This window comes from Nilaparvata lugens, chromosome 1, assembly GCF_014356525.2.
Source record: "Nilaparvata lugens isolate BPH chromosome 1, ASM1435652v1, whole genome shotgun sequence".
NCBI classification, from domain to species: Eukaryota; Metazoa; Arthropoda; class Insecta; order Hemiptera; family Delphacidae; genus Nilaparvata; species Nilaparvata lugens.
The window spans coordinates 32875916-32902160 of NC_052504.1; the positions used below are offsets into that span (position 1 = coordinate 32875916).

At 34.1% G+C, this 26245-nt stretch overlaps 1 protein-coding gene across 1 annotated transcript; it reads left to right on the plus strand.

Annotated features, from left to right (window-relative positions):
- Nucleotides 1-833: 833 nt before the first annotated feature.
- LOC120350915 (serine/threonine-protein kinase mTOR-like) lies at nucleotides 834-24052 on the plus strand. The gene is made up of 13 exons (XM_039426212.1): nucleotides 834-989; nucleotides 2088-2310; nucleotides 8485-8682; nucleotides 10509-10730; nucleotides 11793-11975; nucleotides 13560-13869; nucleotides 15112-15254; nucleotides 15790-15969; nucleotides 16669-16835; nucleotides 18274-18421; nucleotides 20904-21237; nucleotides 22851-23031; nucleotides 24029-24052. The coding sequence occupies exons 1-13, from the start codon at nucleotides 859-861 to the stop codon at nucleotides 24042-24044; spliced, it is 2436 nt and encodes an 811-aa protein (XP_039282146.1). The 5' UTR covers nucleotides 834-858; the 3' UTR covers nucleotides 24045-24052.
- Nucleotides 24053-26245: the final 2193 nt, after the last annotated feature.

Here is a 26245-nt window from a genome sequence, read left to right on the forward strand (position 1 = left end):
TGAGTAAAAGTTTCAAAATAGTTGAGTAATTAAAATATAATTATCAAATGTATTCATTTTCATATGAGACGAATTAAAATTGTGAATTCTATATGCTTCAAGGATTAAAAAGGAATTTTAACTCTTTAACAAACTATTGTAATAAAAAGCCAAAGTGTTTTCCTGTAAAATAAAACCAAAACCAGCTCTGTATCTTGTTCCATTAAACTTTTATAATTTTTACTTGTTACATAATTAAATCTGTTTTTATTTTTATTGCCATCATAATCATTGATATACTTTATATATTACTTCTCAATGTGAAAGGTAAACTGAATCGATAAATCTTGATAGTAAGTACTGTACAATATTTATGTTTCTCTATTTTTGAACTGTTTTGTTTCTCGTAGCCAGCACACAAACCAATAAGGTTTTGCTGGTAGTGCAAATACTAATTTTAAGAAATTCAATCATTATATTTGTACTTTCAAGTGATTTCTTATATTATGTGTTGTTTTTGTGTTTCGTTTGAGGCAATAAATGAATTTGAATTTGACTTATATGCATTTTCAAAGTTGAAAAGTAACTTTGGCCGGCAATTTCGGTTTGGAATATTCTAATGTAATGTTTCTAAAAGCTTTTAATTTTTAGTTTAGTTTCCATCATCACTCGATGAACAATGTCTCATACACATTGTTTTCAGTTTGAGACTATTGCTATTGCTAGTCTCATCAAAATGCTTTTTAACTATTCTGTTGTATTTCCTTTATACAACTCTTTGATTGGTTTTGAAAAAATAGCACTTATGTAATAACAAATAAACTATTTGATAATATTATTTACTATAACGTGTGTATCGATTGAAAACTATATTGAACCATGTGCATTTGCATTGCATTTTGCAGCCAGCTGCACAGTTTTGTGCAACAGTATCTGCAGCAGTCTTCAAACCAGCTGCACCCCGAGGATGCCAAACATCAACAGGAAACCCACAGAAGGCTACTTGCACGGTAAGTTATCCATAGATAATATTCGATTCTCATATTAGTCATTTGAAGATCATGGATCTCAAAATTGTAAATTATGTTCAATAGTTTTCGAAATTTATGAATTAGATGTAATTTAAATAATTTATATTATCTTATTCGATAATTTGAATATGTTTATTCGATTTGGTATGGGTGACACCCACTTCATCAAGAAATCAGTTGATTCACACCGGTTAGTATGATACGGCCGGATAGGCAACTTCAGTACGTCAAGTTGCTGTTGCTTTAATTCCGTATCTACATATTGGCCCAATGAAGGCCAACTTCGGTAAGCGCCAATATGTGGATGGGTGGTTTGCTACCGCTGGCCTTCATTGGTCACTGGTTAAATTGCAGGCTGAGCCAGGCTAGGCCAGCTTACTTGACCAGCGACTGAGCGAGTGTGGACTTGGGCATTAGAAAGTCCAGTGGGTACAGTATCATAATTATATTAAATTCTAAAATAAAAAGAAAAATTCTGAATAATACCAGCATATTCAGAAGCAAAATTGTAACCGCTAACCTAACCTTTAACCTTCTACAAACTCCTCCCTAACCTATTCTCACTAATCCCCAACTAGTGTGAGACGGTGTAGCTGACTTCAGCCTGCAACGAAAACTTGATGCCTTGAGACTTGACAAACTATATGGCCCAACTTCCCATTCGTTTCAGTCTCTCAAGAAATTGTAGAAATAGGTATGTTATGAACCGAGATCCCATTCGACAATATACTTCAACTAATCTATAGTGAGGTCCACGTTATAATGACAGTATTTGATCAACTTTGGTTTTGCTATCCTTGTCTATCATTCGACAAAGCCGGTGGTACTATCCTTTTCTAGGTCCACAACGATGCCAATTATGTTTTTGACAGAGTAGAAATATAATTAATTAATGCAGAGAATCGGCATCGCTATTCTTCTATCTTTATCTACTGCCATTATAACGTGGACCTCACTATAGTAGAATCAATCATTCTTAATGTAAATGTAATGTCATCTGGCATCAATACTAATCTAGTTAAATCAATCATTTTTAATGCAAATGTAATAAATGTCATTTGTAATTTGTCATTTGAGATGCTACTTGAAGCTGGGCCAGTGGCAGGAGAGCCTGCAGGGCATCAACGAGCAGTCGATCCCAGCTGTTCTTCAGTACTACGCCGCATCCACCGAGCATGACAACTCGTGGTACAAGGCGTGGCACGCCTGGGCATACATCAACTTCGAAACCGTCCTCTTCTACAAGCACCAGCATCAGGCCATAGGAGAGCCGCCCACTCCACGTGCCGCCGCCCCTCTGGTAAACACCCAACTAGTTCACAGTTGATTCAATTATTGGATATATCTGTGCATTTTTCATTGTTTACTACTCTCGTAGTTCACAGTTGATTAAATTATTGGATTTATCGGTGAATTTTATATTGTCTACTAGTTTAGTTGATTTAATTATTGGATAGATCGGTGCATTTTGCACTGATTAGTAGTTTACAGTTGATTCAATTATTGTATTCATTGGTGGATTTGGCATTGTTTACTATTTTACATTGGATTTATCGGTTAATTTTTAATTTAATTTCAACACAATTTTGAGAAGAAACGGATGTTACATTCGTGAGATGATGATGCCTTTCATTGGAAAAATGTGACAGATTGAGTTGAAATTAAGTGATCCTTTTCAATTGCGATTCCTGTTCGTTTCAGCTTATTCATCAATTTATTGATTCAATTATATACAATTCATCAAAATGATTGAGGGAGGAACAACAGGTACAGCCCAGAACTGTTCCTCTCTTGAATTTTGATTCATATACTAGTCTGAAAGTAGGTAATGTTTCTTTTACTTTAAATATATGTGTTCAATTTTCAGTGCTAACACTCACAAAAAGAAATTTTGAATTCAAATAGATTCGAAACCAAATTAAATTGCATCACATAGCTCAACTCACTAAGCACTTGAAACTGTAAAATATTGAGTTTGAGCTACATTGAAAATATTCAGTTTCGTCTTGACTCCGGGGTCACTCATTTAAGGGACAATTTTATGCTTACTAGATTGGTATATTAATCAGTGTTATGAAGAGATCACATGATACGCGTACAGTAAACGATCCTAATTTACAAGTATAGATATTGATACTATGATGGATAAGATTCTTCGGATGAAGATTCTAGAATAAATTTTTGAATCTTAACTCATTTCATATGAAGTGTATTTTTCTTCTCTTTTCGAGCTACCAAATTTAGAGGCATGTAAATATAATTTATGGTGTCTTATGCTATCAGTAAACATTATGTTGATTTATAGTAGTCTATTGTTATTTCATAGCAGTTGACTTGATACATGAAAAAATTGAAGATTTGTGAATTCTTTAAGGGCCGGTTTCCGAGCTCGGGATTTAGCTAAGTTCTAGACTTTAACTGGCTTTAAACTCTGGAGTCAGAAAATTGGCTTTCCGAGTCAGAGCGTTAACGTAGTTGAGGACTTAAATAGACTCTGGAGTTTAGAGATCATGTTAGAACCTGGAGTTTATAATTTCGCTTTTGAGTGAAGGGCTTATAAGTCCAGGACTTGAATTAGATTCTCGCCTCTTTCCGAGTCAAGGATTTATCAAAAATCGTTAAGTACAGGACTTGAAACAGCGTGATTTTAAACCCTCGACTGGGATAGGGTTTAAATTCAAGTTCTAGACTTAACTGAGCAAATACAATTCAGTTATTGTTTTGGATAGATAAAAAGCCAAATAGATGTCATGGAATACCTAAATTATTTGGATTAGTCCATCTAAATTCATAATTTATAGTTTGCAAGTTCATTTTGGAATATAATTTTATCAGAATTATGTGTAAAAACCTAACCTCATTTTACGACTCTGACATAACCTAAAAATGTTCAAGCGAAATAATACAAGGATTGCCTGGAATTTATATTCCAATCTGAATGTTATTAATCAATGTCATATTCAACATATTAATAATAATAAATTATTTCTCCAGTTTTTTTTTCAAAACTAATACGTTTTCAAACTAAATAGTCTAATGAAATTTTTATTCCAAAATCACTGGTTAGGATCAATGATCAATAATAACATAACGTAAAATGAAATGTTTATTCATTCACCTTTCAAAGGTTTTGCTTTGAATAGGCCTAAAAGAAATCGAAACGAATTTTTGCAAAATAGTTTGGAGAGCATGCTCATTTCAATTGTCCCGCTGTAATCAGCTGTTTCCGTTTTGCTATAATGCCAACAATACAACAGTAAAATATTGTGAATTTCCCTCATGTTCACTGCGTTAAAGTCCTGGACTCAAATAAGTCGAGAACTTGATAGACTCCGGAGCTTAGAAGATAAAATCGTGACTCAGAAAGTCAATTTAGACCCGAGAGCTTATTTCAGTCCTGGACTTATAGATCCCGAGCTCGGAAACCGGCCCTAAATGAGTTTGGTTCTGGATCTCGTTCTCCATACGATTCTTTTCGTCGATTGTTGTTCATAGAGGCATCAGGTGATGGGTAACCCTTTATTTAATCTGTATTTAACATGGAAGCAACGACAGCATTGATTATACATTGTAATCTGTGCAGTCAAGCCCAGTTTCAATTTGAAGAGACTGTGGATCTACTTCCCAAATCAAGAGTTGGCGAGGTTTCTGGATTCAACAATGAAGTCTTTTGTTGGATCTCGTTCCCCACGCTACATGTTCTCTTATGAATATTTGTAGTTCCTAAGGATTGTAGTTTAGTATTTTTGTTCAAACGTCCCTCCAATGAATTAATATGATGATTATTTTCGATCCGAGCTCTTATTCTTAAATTATTGTGAAATTCACTTGAGTAGCCTAAGTGCCAGTTTTCTATAAACAAGAAGCAATAAAGTAATTGTCTAAGGATTGTAACTGGAACTCACTTGACCAGTTTTATTTCAATAATACAGTCGAATAAATTTCCCATCTGAAAAATTGTAAGGTTTCTAAATTTAAAAATGTCATTTTTGTTTCATATATTTCCCCTTGATACAAACGATTCCAAACTAAGATTGTGATGAAACACCCGTTTATTTTTCATATAATTAAATTCAGGGACAAATGATGACACTGTATCTCATACTGTATTGATATTTTACTTTCATTTCAACGAATCCTGCTATTTGTGAATTAATGAAAAATGAATCAGCTATGAAATAAACCGAGTGAGTGTTTTCAACATCGTAATAAGGATGGACGTTCAAACTGCTTTGCTCATGCATTTTAATCAGAGCGGTTAATATCAATGAGATTTCTTCTTCCTAAATCAAGGAGTATCGGCAAGGTTTCTGAATTCAACACTTAAGTACTGTGTTGGATCTCGTTCCCCTTGCTACAATTTTCATCCCTGTCAAAGGATTCTTATATTCAATTTATATTAGATTTTATCAGATCTTATTTTTTATGCAGATAAAACAAATTTGTAATACTGTTTTTAGAGATTGTTAATGTTTGTACTGTATTATACTTTTATCTTCCTTAATATTTAATTATTATTCTTCTCATGATTGTTCTACTTTAATAAGCAATAGTATAGTTTGAAATATACGTTTGTTGCTGGAAGTATTCACTGCACTGATAATATATCGTTATCCGAGCAGTCATGCCTAGTTCTCTTCAAAGAGGCTGGGTGCAGACTTCCCAAATCAAGCCACGGCGAGGTTTCTGAATTCAACTATTGAGTCCTGAGTTGGATCTCGTTCCCCTTGCTTCATTTTCATAAAAACAATACTTTACTCATTTCACAATTTAGAAAATCACATGAATTTTTCATACAATAAGAATGATGCTCATAAATGTTCAATGCTGGCCACTAACGGTAGGACATACGTCTGTGAAGTTGGCCCGGATGATGTCAGCCCTCTCAATGGAAATGTTATAAATCGTTAGTTTAGGTTTGTTTTGACAAATTTGACTTTTGTTTAGGTTTCTGAATACAAAATTTGGAAGTTTCAAATTCTCCGGGCCAACTTCACACCAGCTCGGAAATTTTCATAAAATTAGTTGAAAATATTCTAGATCCTTAGTTTAGGTTGTTTTGACAAATTGACGTTTGTTTAGGTTTCTGAATACAAAATTACAGGGGGATTACATTTGAAAAAACCCTTGCATCCGCTCACAGGAAAATTACAGCCAATAAGTTGATGGATCAAGGGGATGTAGAGCCACCTCATCTATTTCATTCTTATGTTTTGAGAAAAGCCTAGCAGGAGCAACGAGATAAAAGCCCTATAAATACTCCCAGGGGTTGATACATCAATTAGCCTGGATCCAATGAAACATTCTGAACCCTATGCTGGAATCATCCATGACATAGGATTAGACAAAGTCTTCGTCCACTATTCAACTCCAGCACAGATGTTGATGTACAAATCATTTACAAAAAGCACCTATGTTGTCCTTTCACTGGATGCTACAGGCTCAATAGTAAAAAAATTAGACGACCAAATGGGCTGTCAGGTCACTCGTTTCCATATGAGATGGTGTTAAATGCTGGTGGATATCAAATACCAGTGAATCAAATGATATCCGAGAAACAAGACTCGAATACAATCCTCTTTTGGATCAACGAATGGAAAAGGAGAGGGGCTCCTTGCCCTCGAGAGGTGAACATTGACAACTCTGTAGCACTGAAAAGTGCGGTTGCGAGATCATTTGGCCGATCATCTGATACACATGACTATTTGGAAAAAAGCTTTTCTTTTCTTATCAAAGAGAGATAATTTCTCCCACCTTGTTATATCAGATTTGATGTAGCACACTTTCTGAATGCTGCCAGAAATTGGAAGATTTGGTTAAGTGGAGAGAGAAAACGCTTGAGAGAATTTTATTTGGGATGTATTGGTATCATAATAAGAACAGCTGGTTTGGCCCTGATATATTCAGTTGCAGAATACTGTGCTCCAGTATGGATGAACAGTGCTCACACCAAGCAGATATATACAGCTTTGAACTCAACTATGAGGATGATCTCAGGCACTGTCAAGTGAACTCCTAGAGAGTGGCTCCCTGTATTGAGTAATATTCCACCACCACAACTGAGACGTTATAAAGCTCTTAAAAACTTGTTTGCTGAAATAAATAAAAATCAGACCCTACCCAACCATGAAGACCTAAAAATATGCCAAGACAGCGGCTTAAATCCAGGAATGCTCCATGCAATTCCGTGGACTCCAACTTTGACTTACCCAATGCCTGGAGATGGCATAATTTTGCTGAGAATGGGAGTGCCTGGAATTTGGACCCAACCATAAGACCAGCAGGATTTGAACTGCCACGAAGAACATGGACTCGGTTGAACCGAATGCGCACTGGCCATGGAAGATGTGGAGGTCTGATGTATAAATGGGGCTTTGCTGACTCTGCTGTATGTGAGTGTGGCGCTGAGAAACCGTGACGAGGTGCATCAAGCAACACCAAATTTCATCCAATGGCTTGACGCACTGAATTTAACTGTGTGACTTTTACTTTGTAAATAAAATGATGTGATGTGCTTTATCTCATACGATATAATAATAATAATAATAATAATAATAACCACCTCTTTAGAGGTTTTGTGGAAGTTCTCATTCATACATTGACGCTGGCATTTTCTCCAAATGAGAGTGAAGTTTCCAATGAGGATGGAGACGAGCTCATACCAGTTCAAGAAAGTCTTGAATTTTTAATATGTAGAATCAGAGGGATTCAAATATTTGAATTCAATGAAATTGAGAGTACACATGAAGATGAGGAAGATATTGTTTGTGATGAAGTCGAAACAAGTAACTCATCAATTGGTCTTTGGATGAGAAGAATCTACGGACTAGTAGAGGAAAGAATTTCTCTTGAAAATGATGGCAGATTAAACGCCTATTACAGTCCTGATTTCGGGAATAAAATGGAAAAAATAGTAAATGATTTTCCTTTGTGGAGTGCAGTAATGCAGTCGCCTCATCTCACAGCATCCTCAGCCCCAGTGGAGTGTGATTTTGAGATTTGAAGAGACGAGCTCTTGACGGGTCAGCAAAACCCATGAGGCTTGACTGATTTGTGGCAACCCACATCAAGCATATAGAAGGCTCATGCAAAATTGCAGGAGCACCAAGGAAAATGACCTTGAGAGAAGAAAGTAACACAGCACAAAATTAAGAGAAAGAAAATCGTACAGACAAATATTTCCTCGCAAACAATCAACACCCCATCATTATAGAGGAAGAAGAATTGGAGAAAATGAGTGGAGTTGTATTAGAGAAAATACTGGTTGAGGAAGAAATGGATGAAGCTGAGAAATTACTGGTTGAGGGAGAAACAGTTGAAGCTGAGTTACAAGAAGTAGGTGAACAAAAATTAAAAACTCCAAATTTGGTATTCAGAAATTATGGCTAATGACTTTCTTGCTAGATTATTAAATCCATCACAGTACTTTGATGATGTGTATTCTGAGTGAAACATTAATTTTGTTTGTGGACAGCCAAGCAACCAGTACATCACCAAGTTCACGGTGCCGGCGGTGGAGGGCTTCTTCCGGTCGATCGCCCTGTCGCACGGCAGCTCGCTGCAGGACACCCTCCGTCTGCTGACTCTCTGGTTCGACTACGGCCAGTGGCCCGAGGTCTACGACGCCATTGTTGAGGGCATTCGCAGTATTGAGATCGACACTTGGCTGCAGGTCAGATTTGCTTCTCGAAAAACTGCTACTCTATTAATATGCCCAGTTATGTTCTCGCTTGCTTGTTGCAGTAATCTGTTATTATTTCCGATATCATGTTAATATTTCAGATAACATTCAATTTTTCAGACATCATGTTATTGGAACTGACTAAAACCCAATCTCTTCGATGTTTTGAGCGTCGAGCGAACATATTGTGTTTAAGTAACTTGACTTGCAAGTATCTCAAAATCAAGTTTATACTTTGAAAGTTGAAGCTTTCTATATTTAATTTGAATGATTCTTGTAAATGTCAGTTGAAAGCAATGATAGGATATTTTTGATAATTCTGATAACTCCTATTAACATTTTACATTTTCCTATAAAAATATAAAATAATGTGAATGTTGATTTCACTAAAATGAAGTGAACTTGGAACTAAGGCTCTTAACCGACAACTCTTTGCTTTTACAGCCGCTTATTCAAGTGACACACGGCATAGACGCTTTTCATTCTCTTAAAACAGTTTAATTAATTCAAATACATTCCAGAAACCATTTATTTTACTAGATATTGCAATATTTATAGCATATCACTCGCTCAACTGGCAAATGTAATCCATTTATCCTAAACATTATGTATTAATATTGGAATTCAATTTTTCAGTAATAGTCAGTTTTTGCGAAAATAGTCTTGAAGAATTTTCATATAACACTACTCTATTTTTTGCTTATAAATATGAGAAGGCGTGCCAAAATGTATACAAGAACGAATATATAAATCTTTATGTCATTTCAAGTTTTAACTTACCAAATCTGTATCATTGGAAAAATATGGAAGAATTGGCAGCGCTGATTAAGCATTGTAATCAGAGCAGTCAAGCCTAGTTTCTTTCAAAAGAGACTGTGGTGAAGTCTTCCTAGATCAAAATTTGGCAAAGTTTCTGAATTCAACAATGAAGTTTTGTGTTGGATCTCGTTCCCCTTGCTACATTTCTCCAAACAAATATTTTGTAGATTTTATTTTTTCTTCAAGTTACTGTAAAAAGGTTTGTCTTGTTTCTTTTCATATCATTCATTTCAGTATAAATATATTATTTGATACTTATAATAATTTGATATTATTTTAGACTTGATAATGGCATTATATAGCTGACACATGTCGTGACTAAATAATACTCAGATTTCTACTTTTATTTGATACTATATGACAATACATTCTAATTACTTATATTCTAGTCGCCTTTCTGTGTGATAATTGAATATGATCATGAGACATTTATTACGAATAATAATGTGGCTTATAATGTAGTGAGGTCCACATTATAATGACAGTATTTGGTTAACATTGGTGTTACTATCCTTGTCTATCATTCGACAAAGCAGATAGCGCTATCCTTTCCTAGCTCTCCTAGCTTTCTTAGTTGTAATTTTTTTAACAATATGGAAATATAATCAATTAACAAAATATTCAATCTCAATTATAAAAATCTATTATTTAATCATTCAAAATATATCTTATTGACGAATAAAATATAAATGATTATTTCAAGCAAGAATGAACAGTAAATATCACATCAGATATACCGGTATCAGCTATCTCAATAGAAGACTGTTTCAAGGCAGAAAATCGGCAACATTGTTGTCCTATCTTTCTTCACTGCCACTGTCGTGGACCTCATTATAGATCTCCAATAATTTGTGCTAATGATGAACTAGTTACTTTACTGTACTTATCAACTTCAATTATTGTTGTTATTTCTATTTTATATATTAATTTTTTATGTGCAATTTGAATGTAGAAATCCGATTATCTATACCAAATATGGAATGTGCTGTTTTGTGTAGGTGATTCCGCAGCTGATAGCCCGCATCGACACGCCGCGTGCGTTGGTTGGCCGCCTGATCCATCACCTGCTGATGGACATAGGCAAGCATCACCCGCAGGCGCTCGTCTACCCACTAACTGTCGCCAGCAAGTCCAACAGTCTGCCGCGCCGCAATGCCGCCAACAAAATTCTCAAATCCATCTGCGAACACAGCCAACTGCTCGTGCAACAGGCTATGATGGTGTGTATTCATTTATCCACCATTTTCAAGTAAATTACTAATGTCATATTTTGATTTTTAGTTTGATAATTTTATTCATTCTTCCATTCATTAATGGAGCTTAAAAGAAGTTTTATGTGAAGTGATTATTAAGATGAGAAACGGGAGGAGTAAACTGGATTACTCGTTGAATGAATATTATGCAATATACAATTCTAATTAAACGTAGATGAAATACTATTCTGAATAACAGATTTTTGTGTCACATCAGATGAAATTCATCCAGGCCTCAAAGTTGAAAAAAACTTGAAGCACAACAAAAAATATTATAAATTTAGGTCTCATCCCTGAGAAAACTCGCTGAAGGACATTAAAATGATAATTATTATTCATCCTTGGAAAACAGCTGATAATAATTATTTCGTCGTCTGTTGATGATGGAAGTGAGTGAGCGAGTTCATGTGTGTGGGACTGTGTCAAAATTATGACTCAGCTGTTGAACTTTTGTAATCATTCAATCAGGTACTTAGTGCCGGTTGCAAAAAAGCCGGGTAATTTTCAATCCTGATTAATTCCAGTAGATCCATCTTTTTGAAATGGTCTTCTCTGATTTGGTTCACGTGAAATTAATCAGGATTAAAATTTAACCGGCTTTTGTGCAACTGTGCCTTTATGAGGGAATTTTTGCATTCCTCTGGGAATTAATCTCAATTTACTGTGATTAGATAGAACATTTCTGTATGAACTATGAATGTTATTATGATTTCTTCTTTCGTAATAAATTTTTTATGCTTTTGTACTCCAAAGCGAAGCTCGTTGGCCGATATTCAACTATTAATTTACCTGAGTATTTCAGTCTATTCTATTGAACCAAATGTACTCCATTGAAAAAGAAACAAACCGAATGACTGTTTAAGGGAAAAATAAAAGTAATTTAGATTTTTCTTTAAGATAATTTTAAAGGTAAGCTTTCAAGCAACTTAATTGTATTCTCTTCATTTCTTACTTTTCTCAGTAAAGTACTTGCCATACTACGGTCTTTTTTGAAAATTTATGTTGAAAAATGATTGAATGTTTGTACAGGTAAGCGATGAACTGATTCGCGTTGCAATCTTGTGGCATGAGTTGTGGCACGAAGGCCTCGAAGAAGCAAGTCGGCTCTACTTTGGAGAGCGCAATGTGAAGGGCATGTTCGATACTCTCGAGCCTCTGCATGCGATGCTCGAAAGAGGACCTCAAACTCTCAAAGAAACTTCATTCAATCAGGTGAGTCTCAATACTGAATTCATCCTTGATCGTATATAGCCAATAATCGTTGACAAATTGCAAAATACTACTTGATTCAATACTCATGTATATATGTCAGTACTGTTCTTCTGTATTCAATTTCCAGTTGAATTAAGATTAATGTGGCAAATAATCTATCCTCATTACAATTTAGTATAAAGATAATATTTTAATCATACAAAAGTTCAAAATTTAATGCCTATTCAATTCAAATTCATACACACACATTAATTACATTTAGAATCACAAAGCAAGACAAAATAAAAAACAGCATCACCATAGAATACAACCTTGAAATAATATCACAATCCTAACCGTAATATTTTTTTTTTAATTCGAGCTACTCTGAGAATGAAAGTGTTTTATGTGAAAAAAATGAATGAAAGCAATGCCCGGTGACAGAGTAAGGAAATTGCCCGCCTGGTTGACCACGTCCTGACTACCTAATCTAATAGGGACCCAAGGTTATAATTATTGTATGTATAAACATTTTGGAATCTCCATTGGTACAAAGATTTTCCATTTCGGATTAGTACTTTAGTAAATATGAATTAAAAAAATGGTCTCAAAATTTAGAATAATCCTCTAATATATATTTTTCTAAGTTAGGTTTATCTCTCCTATTCTAATATTCCAAAACCATTTGCAAGGGAATCAAATTCTCTTTTACATCATGATCTCTCAAAGTGACATAACTTGGTCGCCAATGCAACCTTTTTTATAAACATCTTTCTACTCAACCAAATTCTAAAACCAATTTGGGTGTATGGGATCCAACTCTGGGGATGTGCCTGTAGAAATAACATCATTTTGATACAGAGATTCCAAAATCAAGTATAAAGGAATATAGTCAAGGCTCCTTGGTACATCAGAAAGAGTGACTTGCATAAAGATATACGCATTTCATTTTTGACCTGTGAGATGATAAGCCGATTTGACTTATGCCATGCGGCATGAGTCGAGACTCCATCATGATGTCAACCCTGAGGCAAGCCGACTACCACAAAATGAAGATCTTACCAAGAGAAGGAATCTTTCTGAACTAGTTAAAAATCAATTTAGTGATAGTGTTTTCAGACTTTAAAATTTTTACTGCTCTCATAATCTCACAACTACTTTGGTCATCAATGGATAAACGAAAGTTTTATAGTTTTTCATACTGTAAGATGTATAGTGAAATAAAAATTGATGGTTAGTCTCTGATACTTGTTTAAATGATGGCAATCAACATGAAAAATGCTCTCTTCAAATATTCTCAAACAAATAAACCGTCATTAGATTGTTTAGCTGTCTTGTTGAAAGCCAGAGCTGAGATTGATCCAGACTGAATTGATGAAGATGGCCACCTTATGTAGTGATAATAGTACTTGTCTAGAGATATTGCTAGATTTGATTCTATTTTTTCTTCTTTTTTCTCTCTGAATGATCAACATTTTTGTTCATTCCCTCAATCCCTCGGAATGGAAATTGATTCCACTCATATGGGAACGCAAAACTTTGTTTTGGTACCCTCCGCATGTAATGACTACTTGAGAACAAGGATTGGTTGGTTGATGATTGCAGGCGTACGGTAGAGACCTGGTGGAGGCGGTGGAGTGGTGCCACCGGTACAAGGGCTCGGGCAACGTGCGCGACTTGAACCAGGCGTGGGACCTCTACTACCACGTGTTCCGGCGCATCTCCCGCCAGCTGCCACAGCTGACCAGCCTCGAGCTGCAGTACGTCAGTCCCAAGCTGCTGGTGAGCCGCGACCTCGAGCTGGCTGTGCCTGGCTCCTACTGCCCCGGTCAGCCCACTGTGCGCATCGCACACATTCAGAGCTCACTGCAGGTCATCACCTCCAAGCAGCGCCCGAGAAAGCTATGTATCAAAGGTCAGACACTTCTATTCAACCTAAATTAATAAGTCCTCATTAATATTTTTTTCATTATTTATAAGACATATTTTCTATTGTCCTAATGATTAATGATTATGATTCATAATATTACGTTAGTGTAATATCGGACAGCCAACTTTGAAGAGGCTCCGTGACATTGAAGTTCCCAATATGATTAAATGTGAATAATGTTGATATCTCATATTTTTTGATAATTACATTCAGATAGCTTTATTGATCTTTATAATCATTCAATATTATATTAATCGATTAAGATTTGAATCAAATTCTATTAATTAAATTGTATCGACTTGATTGATTGAATTTACTGTTTATACTCTATTCAGCGCGAGATTTAAATATCATGTTTTCATTATGATATGGGGTCTCATTTAAATTGTTCACCCGTTAATATTAAATACTAATGTAATTCTAAAATAATTTTAATGTCTTTGCGGATATGATGTGTTTATTTGTTTTTCCATAAATTTCATTCCTTAACAGATACATATTGGTAAGGAATAATAATTCTTCTAAGCAGGTAAGCTTGTGATAAAACTGATTTGATTCAAAACAAAAATAAATTAGTTGACAAGTCACTGCAATAAATTGTATAAGACATTTTACAAAATTATGATCTCTAGTATTCAATCTTCAATACTTCCAATCTCATTACTTAGCAGTACTTAAAATGTACGCTAGTCAAACGATTAAAAAATGTGTATTACTATGTCGAATTTGAAGAACTGGGCAATCTTGTTGATTCATTCATAAAATTGATAATTTTCTCAATATCCAACGAATTGTAGATTTTAAGAGTCTCAGGTAGTAAGCGAAATCGTTATTTATTTATTACGTTAGCACAAATAATACAATGATCGGAAAAGAAAAAACAGGCTATTGCCAAAAACTTTTTCAATTTCCTAATTTAGTTTCAAATTGTCCAAATATTATACATAGGTTATGTCCATTTCAATTTTCTACACCAAATCACAATATGAGAATATAGATTAGAATAAAACAAACAATTTTAAATTTGGATGGATTGATAGTAAAACTTTTTTAAAAACATGAAAAAACTTTAAATTCACAAAATAAAGAATAAAACCACTTAAATTTTGAGCTCGAAATTATCACGTTCATTATTATATATTAATAATAATATAAAATATTACTATATGCTAAAATTAAATTGGAAAATGAAGTTATTTCTACAAACATTTATTATTTTGATTACAGGAAGCAACGGCAACGACTACATGTTTCTACTGAAAGGTCACGAGGATCTCAGACAAGATGAAAGAGTGATGCAGCTTTTTGGTCTGGTCAACACTCTTTTGCTCAATGACCCTGATACTTTCAGAAGAAACTTGACAATTCAGGTATATACTTGATAATTCGATAATATTATCTACTTACAATATTGTATACATTATGTTAAGAACATGCTTTTCAAAACATAACAATTTGAATAAGTAACGATGATCTTATCATCAGTCTATCGAATAATTAGATAAATTTATAATTATTCTATTATGTAGTTAATTTAAAGCGAATAAATTAAGTTGAAATTTCATTAAATTAAATTTGATTCAATTTATTTTGAAAATATTTACACTCAAAAGGTAGTCCACAATAGCAGAAATTAAGAACCAGAGATAATTTATTCAGATAAGTTACAATAATTAAATTTATTTTTTAAATATTTACACTAAAAAGATAGTCTACAATAACACAAATTAAGAATCTGTGATAATTTGTTCTGAATAGTAGCAATAATCTATAAAAGTAAAAATCAATAAACTAACTGCTACGTTTCATAAAATATTATTTTAACATGTACAATAAAACATCCAATATTTTAATGAGTAAAACCCATCAATTGACAGTTCTCGATTTGTCTGTATATGTGTGCAGCGCTACGCAGTGATTCCGTTGTCGACGAACTCAGGCTTGATTGGATGGGTGCCGCACTGCGACACTCTCCACACCCTCATCAGGGACTATCGAGACAAGAAGAAGATTCTTCTGAACATAGAGCACCGAATCATGCTGCGTATGGCTCCGGACTATGATCACCTCACGCTCATGCAGAAGGTGATTAATTATTTCTCATTTATCAAGGCTCTCTTTTTTGTTGTACGATATTTTTTTTATTGCAAAATATTGCTTGGAAGCTGTTTATAATATCAATAAACAATTTCACGGGAAAAACAATAATATTTTAAACAAATCATCCAAACAAAATATCTTCAATATATACTTATTGGTCACGGTATATGAGATGATTTCATTAAAATGCTGAATATGCTGTAAAACATTCCGGTTCATAGTGATGCAATGTTTTGTTCAGATAATGGATTAGGGATATTCTCTTCCTCATATATAATCCCATGAACTTCATAATTTAAATGTGTCCTTTAATACATTAATTTCTAAATTACTCTATAAAAATTATTTCAAATATCCAATGAAATATACAGTGATAATATTCCAGCAGTTGGTTAACTGCAATTTCTTATAAAATCTTACATCTAAAGTTTGAACTCAATTTTTTCCCAGGGTGATGCTTCAGGCTTGTGCATGAGAAGGCTTAAGATGGGTTCAGATTGCAAAATTGGACACACGTTTATACAGTGAATGAAACTTGGCATTTTTGGATCAATTTATGTATTAAAAATTGGGGGAAGAGAGTTTAGGGATGTGCCTATTGTTCCTCGTTTTAATAAATTGTGTATAATTTATCGATAAATAAATATGAATATTGGTTGGCTGATGTGTTGCAATGGATTGCAGGTCGAGGTATTCGAGCATGCTCTTGAGACGACACAAGGAGATGATCTGGCCAAACTGCTGTGGCTCAAATCACCGTCGTCTGAGGTTTGGTTTGATCGCAGAACCAATTACACTCGTTCATTAGCTGTTATGTCTATGGTTGGCTACATTCTTGGACTTGGCGACAGGTATATTCTAGTTCTTCATTATCCTCCATAATTATGATAATGCTTAGCTCTTGGTAATGGTTGATTCAGTATTGGATCGATTGCCCATATGATTTGGGACGAATGATAGATGATGTCAGAATAAACTACAAGAAAATAAATCCTTATCTATTTAGCTAATTGAAGGAAAATCACTAGTACCCTTATTATATTTTATATCTAACACGATTAGTTTTGGTGATAATGTCATTTTGTCAAGTTTCCTATCAAAAGTGTTATTGAAAGGACAATTTGACAATTTTAATTGTCAGGACACTTGATAATGGCATTATCGCTGAAAACTAGTCGTGTTTCATATAAAATATACTACTATTTAATAACTTCCTGTAATTGAATATCCTAATGTGTATTTTATTTTACAAAATTTCAGTATTATTATTTTCAATTTCTTACATTTTAAAAACATTCAAACTTCTTTATTTCTAAACCGTAAAACCTCTCATGAATAATTTATGTTTCTTGATCATCATCATCATTATTATTGGCATTACAGCCCATGTAGCCCCTTAGCCTTCACAACCACATCCATCCATCCCTCTCGACATTCTGCTGTTCTTCTCCATCTTCTTACACCCAGTCTTCGCAAATCCTCCTCCACATCGTCAACCCACCGCTTTCTTGGTCTTCCTTGTAGTCTTCTTTCTCTGGGTTTGCCTTCCAGCACCATCTTTGGGACTCTCCCTTCCAGCATTCTGTGCACATGACCAGCCCATCTCAGCCTTATACTTTTCACAACAGATAAAATACTGGTCTCCTCGAACAATCTTTCTAGTTCCTCGTTTGTTCTTATCCTCCATATTTCATTTTTCTTGATTGTTCCAAAAATTCTTCTTAAAATCTTTCTTCCACATCTCTGTAGCAGACCTTCTTCTCTTCCAGTTAATGTCGAAGCTTCGGCGGCCCCATATGCAAATTTTTATTTTGCCTTTTTTTAACACATTCTTGGACTTGAGGATATTCTGCAGGGTGAAATAAACCCTATTTCCGGACATTATCCCAGCATCCACTTTTCCAACCACATTATTTTCTTCTGTTATTAGGGTGCCTAAATACTTGAATGATTTTTTTGTTTCCTGATAATGGCTATTAATAAGATCTTTAATTCAAATTATTTCTAGTTTTTGATGTATATGCTATAGCAGTACAGTTTGAAAGTATCTAAAGGACCAATTTAAACTATATCAACTATGAAACTATGATCTTAAGTAATTTTCTATGTAGCTCAGCATGGAATAGTTTTATTAGAAAAAGCAAAGTTAAGTTTTGGTAGGAATTATTAATTTATTGGGATGAAATTGCAATCCATTCTCATACTACAATACACTCTTGAAAATTTAACAATTCAACTTTTATTCAAAGTTTTTCATTATTTTAATACTTATATTGTTTTAATTTGCAGACATCCTTCGAACCTGATGTTGGACCGATTGAGTGGGAAGATCCTGCATATTGACTTTGGTGATTGCTTCGAAGTAGCAATGACACGAGAGAAGTTCCCGGAGAAAATTCCTTTCAGACTCACTCGAATGCTCATCAACGCCATGGAGGTGAGCTCTCTAACATATAGCATCACATATCAGCATAAATATAGGCATACAGTATTTAAATATTTTGAAAAGGCGTCGTAGTGATTCCATTTTTGTGATAGAATTTTGAATTGTTTGAGTTCTTATTTGAGAAAGTGATTAAGTATTCAAAGTATTAAGTATCCAAGTGATTAAGTATCCAATTATTCAAATGGGATTAAAAACGTCCTCTCGATTAGACAAAAATCTCCAGTTCAATTTTTTCTGATTGACTCATCTGAATCTGAAGTGAACTGAATTTGGCTAATGCCAACACATCAGCACTCGAACAAAATAGAATGATAGTAGTCAGACCACTGTAAAGAAGACAATGCATTCTAATATAATGATGGTATATTGGTAATATTTATGCAGTTTTATGATAAAGAATTTTATCTCCTCTTTTGTGATTTTTATTGTACCATCTTTTGTTTCATAAATTTCCTACCTTTGTATTCGTTCTTTCCCGTGCAACGCAAAATGACTCTTGCGTTCAACTGTAATCGCGCTTTCCAACCGTCAAACATATCTGCCATAGCAGTTATAAAAATCTGGTGTGGTACACTCACATAACTTTCCTTGCTCATTGAACTGTAAGCCTCATTCTCAAACGAGAATAATTTAGGGGAATAACATAATGACGATTGGCGGCAACATATTTGAAACTACGATCAGACTACTATATATGTGTATATATAATTGTTTTCAGAATACTTTTTCTTTTGTGTACATTGTGAAATTCGATGATTTTTATAGAAGTCGTCAAAACAACTGTTCTACAAATAAAATATCTTGACTATGACTGTGTTCTTTTTATAAACTGCTCTACCTAACTACCTCATGCACGAGAAGGAGGTTACAAAGTCCATTTCTCAAGGATGGGGTGGACCCCCCATTAGTTTCCCAGGATTAGCGGTATTTGATTAACATTGGTGTTGATTTATTTGTCTATCATTCGACAAAGCAGATAGCGATGTCAGTTGTTAGAGCTGATAAATAACTATACAGGGTATGAATTTGAAAAAAATCGTTAGAGCCGTTTTTGAGAAAAACGTGAAAAACATGGTTTTTTAGTAACTATCATTTTTCTCAAGAATATCACGGAGCTCCTGCAATTTTCCCAGAAATGAGACTCATGTCAGTTGATAGGGCTTATGAATAGCCATCCATGGTATAAATTTGAAGAAAACCGTGAAAAACATGGTTTTTTAGTCATTATCCGCCATTTTTCTCAAGAATATTACGGAGCTCCTGAGATTTTCCCAGAAATAAGACGCATGCCAGTTGATAGGGCTTATAGATAGCTGCTATCCATGGTATGAATTTGAAGAAGAACGTTAGAGCCGTTTTCGAGAAAACCGTGAAAAACATGGTTTTTTAGTCATTATCCTCCATTTTTCTCAAGAATATTACGGAGCTCCTGAAATTTTCCCAGAAATGAGACTAATGCCAGTTGATAGGGCTTATAAATAGTTATCCATGGTATGAATTTGAAGAAAATCGTTAGAGCCGTTTTCGAGAAAAACGTGAAAACATGGTTTTTTAGTAATTATCCGCCATTTTTTCCGCCATCTTGAATTGAATTTTATTGAATTTCTTTTTGTCGGATCCTCATGGTATAAGGACAACATTTCAAGTCAATCGGTTAATTTGGAATGGAGTTATCGTGTTCACACACACACACACACACACCACACACACACACACACACACACACACACACACACACCACACACACACACCACACCACACACACACACACACACACACACACACACACACACACACACACACACCACACACACAACACACACACACACACACACACACAACACACACACACACCACACACACCACACACACAACACACACACACACACACACACCACACACACACACCACACACACACACACACAACACCACACACACACACACACACACACCACACACACACCACACACACACACAAAATCATGTTTTTGGACTCAGGGGGCCTTGAAACGTATAGAAAACTTGAATTAGGGTACCTTAAATTTTTTTGGAAAGCAATACCTACTTTCCTTACCTATGGTAATAGGGCAAGGAAAGTAAAAACCTGTTAGATCGCTTAATCTTTATTTTAAAAATTCCATTCCCAACTTGGAGGGGGTGACATGTTATTGTATATTATATATGTATATAATAATATGTATCCATATTATTGTACATTATGACTAGCTGGTAACTCGTGTCCCGCAAGAGTCTCAATTGACCTACTGAAATCTTGAATAATTTAAAATAGGTCTATAACCATCCTTGGTAAATTAACAATCTATAGCCTAAGCAATATTTCAAGTTGATAAGTTCAGACGTGATGACGCGTGAATTTCCTATCCTGTACTTCGATGAGACGATTCTTTCCTTTATAATTATAGATGATGATGTTTTGTAACTGTTAATAAATAGAATATTTGTACTTGTTAGGTGACAGGCATCGAAGGCACGTACCGGCGGACGTGCGAGAGTGTGATGTGGGTGCTGCACCGCAACAAGGACAGTCTGATGGCGGTGCTGGAGGCGTTCGTGTACGACCCGCTGCTCAACTGGCGCCTCATGGACCCGACGGGGCCGCAGGGTGGGGGCGGAGGCGGCATGAAGGCCGGTGCCAAACGCAGTGTACCGTCGTCGTCATCCTCACGGGACGACCCGGGTGAGTTGCTCGCCAACAGCGTCGCTGCGGCCGCCGCCAGTCTTGGCCCCCCGGCCAACCTCGGCCCCGCCAAGAAGCCCCCTGTGCCCAGCAGTGTCGAGAATGCCGGTACGTTGCGCCTCATCTTCACATCTACATTAAAATAATTGGCTCAGGATCACTTGAAACTGTCCGCACTCCTTATATTATTACATCAATGCTTCTCATTCAACCAAATCTGGAATGAATCTCACTGCGACTATGTCATCTTGTCTATGTCTTGAAAATTCTCCACATTTTACAATACATTTTCTTATCTCTGAAAAATTCAAAACTTGTCACTCTCGACAAGTGATCTTAATTTAGTGGAATTATCTTTACTTGTGATATTTCCGAAAGTAATCGATTTCTATCGATGTGTCGATACTTCTCAAAGATATTTTGAATACCTTTCAAGGTATCAAATTAGAAATGTTTTAAATATCATGAAGAATCTATCCACAACATTTCATGAATTTTTCTCTTACCGAGTTTGAAATGATCTGCCCCAAAAATTCAAACATTAGACGCTCATATAATATCAAAAAGTAGTAATCAGAAAAATAATTATTTCCTGAGAAAACTTTTTATTTTGATAGTAATCTTGATTGTATTCAAATTTAAAAACTTTGAAAAATATTAGCTGTAAAAAGTTGTTTTTAGCCTGCGCTGCACAACCTTCAACTGTCCGCATTCCTGATATTATAGCCTCAATGCTTCTAATCCAACCAATGCTGACAATCTGATGTGAACTCACTATGATCATGTCATGTTGCCTGTTAGTTTTTGCTGTTTTCCTCATAGAGAAATATAGTAGGCATTTGTAGTCAAACGAATCAAATAAAAGCGTACACTATTTGATTGAATCCGATATGTTATTCGCATCGATCGGGAGCTTAGAATTATCTAGATCTAGATTGAATAAGCCATATATTATGATTCATGTGTTTGTTATCTATTGAAAAACACGCATTTGTTTTCCTTATCGAAAATTATAAAAGTAAGGCATTTGTGGTCAATAATATTTTTTGTTGAGGGTGATGCCCACATGAGCTGTAGGCTTGTGTGTGAGTAATAAGAAGGACGATAATGATAGATGAATTAACCTAAAGTTCTAGGTGGGTTCCGAACCATCGGGAAGTGGTTTTACAACTAATGAATCATATTCAGAGGAGTTGGCTCAAGCGGTCACCCTTGCAAAGGGAGTAGCAGGCGCATGATTCCTAACTTATCTAAGCCATAGCTTATCAGCGCGACCACTGAGTCAAATCACTCCTATCCATGAATTTAATGATTGAATTCACTCCATGTAGATTAAAATTTTCCGGATTGCATAAGACATGCTTTTCTTTTGTGTGTTTTTTATCTATTTGAAAGCAATACAAGTTTTAGTTTTTCTTTTTGGAAAATCGTAATAGAGAAGGCTTTAAAAATTCAATTAATAAAAAAATTATCTGTATGTTGAACACCAGTAGTTATAACAACAGAAACCAAATCAAGTTTCTAGTCGCTCAAATGAATTGAGGTAACTATTCCAAACCTGTTCATTCAATTAGGAAAATACAAAGCATACCATTTCGTTTCAAATAGATTTTTCTGTGCAATAGTTTGAACAAGAACTGTAATTTTCGTTCTCAGAGACATGCAACATATTGAAAAATAGACAGAACTAATCAGTATTTGAACTTTGGATAATGTTTCAGGTGAGAGCAGTCAACCGGAAGCGTTGAACAAGAAGGCGCTGACCATTGTGACACGAGTGAGAGAGAAGCTGACCGGCAGGGACTTCTCACACGAAGAAACGCTGACAGTGCAGCGCCAGGTTGAGCTGCTCATTCAGCAGGCAACTGCCAACGAGAATCTATGTCAATGCTACATTGGGTGGTAAGCCTCTACCTACTCTCTCATTTTGACATATTTTTCCATATCCAATTCTGACTCCACAAACCAAAATTTAGAATTTAAATGGATGAAAAACGGAAAAAAATAAATTTGTACTGAATTTAAAATAATTTAAATATTATATTAACACATAATGAACGCGTTTATTTCACTATTCTCAAATCAAATGAATAATTCAACTCATAGTACAAACTCTTTAACAAGTAATATCAAGAGGAAAATAATATATCAAATAAATGCTGTACCCATGAGCTATTCATCTTATCATTTACTGAAGCTATAAATTACCATAGTAGTTTTGAATTTTCACTGGTTATTCTCAATTCCCAATGGAACTACAATCAATCTATTCAAATTTTGAAGTATTATATGGATCAATTCATTTCAGATATTTAATTTACAAGGTTTTAGTTTCGAGATTGTGGATTTAAAAATAATCACATTCTATTATTAATTCTAAAATGAATTTGGTAGTACTTTTGATACCTTGGATAAAATCAATTCACCTTTAGTAGAAAAATGAAAAACTAATCCAATCCAACCAGAAAGTAAGAGCATTTATATTTATATTTTATATTAATATATGAGATGGGAATTTGTTAATTTTTTTTTCTATGTATTTGTATAACTAAGATTCGTGCGAGCAAGAACTAAATTGCCGAAACTACGACCATCGAAATTTATTGATGTATTGAATATATATTAAAAAAATAATATAAATGATATATAATGTATTATATTTATAAAAATATATATAAATAGAATAATTATAAATTAAATAATATATTTTTATACTCTAAACCCCATCCAAGAGTTAGTTTGTAAATTTGTCTCTCAGAATTGTGAAGTTTCATCTCAAATTTACTTTCATCATTGTAGAAAATTCTACCATTTGAACCTCGGATTTCAAATGTATTTATCAATTATTCATTATTTCATAATATTTTAATTATTCTAACTGGTGAATGTTTTTCTGCAGGTGTCCATTCTGGTGAGATGTTACCAAAAACGGTTGTTCAAAGAAGAGAAGACTGAGTATTGATAGACGTGTTTAATGGTTCCTCTGTAAATCTGTGCAAACATAGCTGTATTGGCCGATCATCACAGACATCTTTGTTAATATATCTGTAGATCAATGTTCGTAAGTAACCTACATCAACGTTATATTTTATTTAGTTTTAAATGGTCAATTGTATTTAGAATAGTATTTATCACTGATTCAAAGTAATAAGCCATACAATCCAGATATTTTATAAATTGTTAAGACTCTGAATAAATGAATGTCACTTTTCATTCAACCTGTGATTTTTTTTAGTGTAATACAATTCATGGTTTTTCCTATTTTCATCGTAGAGGATACTGCTCAAGCTGTGAACAGTCTTCACATACTTTACTTCAGTTAATAAGCATGATTATCAATTATGGTGATAGTCATTGATTATATTATTATTAAATTAAAAATATTAATATTATTATTATTAATTATTTAATTTAATTTTAATATTATTATTGATCTTCCATTGGGAATACCGATACTTTTTTATGTATCAAATTTAAATATTCTAGCCACTATACATTGTCAAAACTTTTATTAAATCATGATTTATTATTCAATATCCTACCTGATTTCAGCTTCGTACTTTCCTAATAATTCTAGTTACCTGATCTCTTCCTATCACATAGCACATTGCTATATTCCAAGTAGCACGCTCAAGATCAAGTTTGAGCTTTTCAAACCTCTTCATAGTCTATTCCAAAACAGTGATCAACGTATAGAAAATATTTCCAGCTATTGCTTCTGAATTCTGATACATGCTGTCTATGTTATTGATACCTACCTCGTATTATAATTATTATAAAAAGTGAAAAGAAAATTATCTCAACTGGTATAGACAGAGCATTGATAAAAAAACAAGAGTTTTTACTAAGAACCATGTTTTAGAAAATTGAAAGAAAGAATCATTCTCTGAAATCCTTATTCAATTTCCAAAAGCAGCCAGTAAAATTTCAAAACTGTTGTTTATATCAAAATACCCTTAACACAACTGTTGCGGCTTCTATAATGATTATTAAGATAATTTGTGCTTATATCAAGTATAAAGCAGTTAAGTCTTCAATAATTATTATGAAGATAATACTTGATTATAATCAAGTGTGAAATATTTTCAAAACTCAAGCCAAAAGTAACTGAGATAAGGCAATTAAACTTTTGGTTGCAGTTATATAACATTTTTGTGAAACTGGTTTCCAACAATCGTTGAAGAGCAATTAAAAGCTTACAAAATTCTGAAAATAAATGTTCTCTTGTAAATTAGGCTTTAACAAATCAAGGCAATTATCTTCTAATTGTTGCTAGATAAACTGACACTTTGTATGACTATTCGAACCGTGTCTCGTTATCTCAAGTAGTACTATGTGTCAAAACATTGTGAAATTTGAGTAATATTTTCTTGTCAGAAAAATCTATCGAGAATTTAACTAATTTCATACAAAAGAAATACACCTTCAGGGAAAGTAGATAGTTACTTATTATGTGAAGTATTTTATTGAATTGTTTTCCTAGACAAATGAATAATCATTATTTGCTGTATTTCACCAAAGAATAATAATATTTATTCTGAAACTCATTTCTTCGGGGAAAATCTTTATGAATTAATTTGTGGTAACTGAAGGTAAAGAAATGGGTAAAACATCTATCGATAATTTACTTCAATTTCTCGTACTTTAGGCTATACCTATTTAAATTAAGAATGGAAACCTTGCACTCTTTTAATAATATCATTATTGAATTTTATTTTGCAATGCGTGATTTGAAAGTTTATGCTGGAACAATGAATCTATTTTTCTAAGAATAAAAGAGCTTTTTTAAAGTTGAGTATGTACAAGTTATATAGACTGCTTGTCCAACTTTTAAATTTCACGGGGATATCAAAATATAAACTCTTGATAGCAAGGGTTCTTGGGAGCAAGTATCAACTACGGAAACTACGGTAATCCAAATTGATTTTTGTAATGAATAAACAGCATTTCATATCCTACACCCTATAGAATACAGAATTTGAAAAGAATTTTATCAGTACGATGGTATTTCACCTTTGTGGAATTTCACCTCAGATTTAGGGCCGGTTTCCGAGCTCGGGATTTAGCCAAGTTCTAGACTTAAAACAGCTGGAGTCAGAAAATTGGCTTTCCGAAA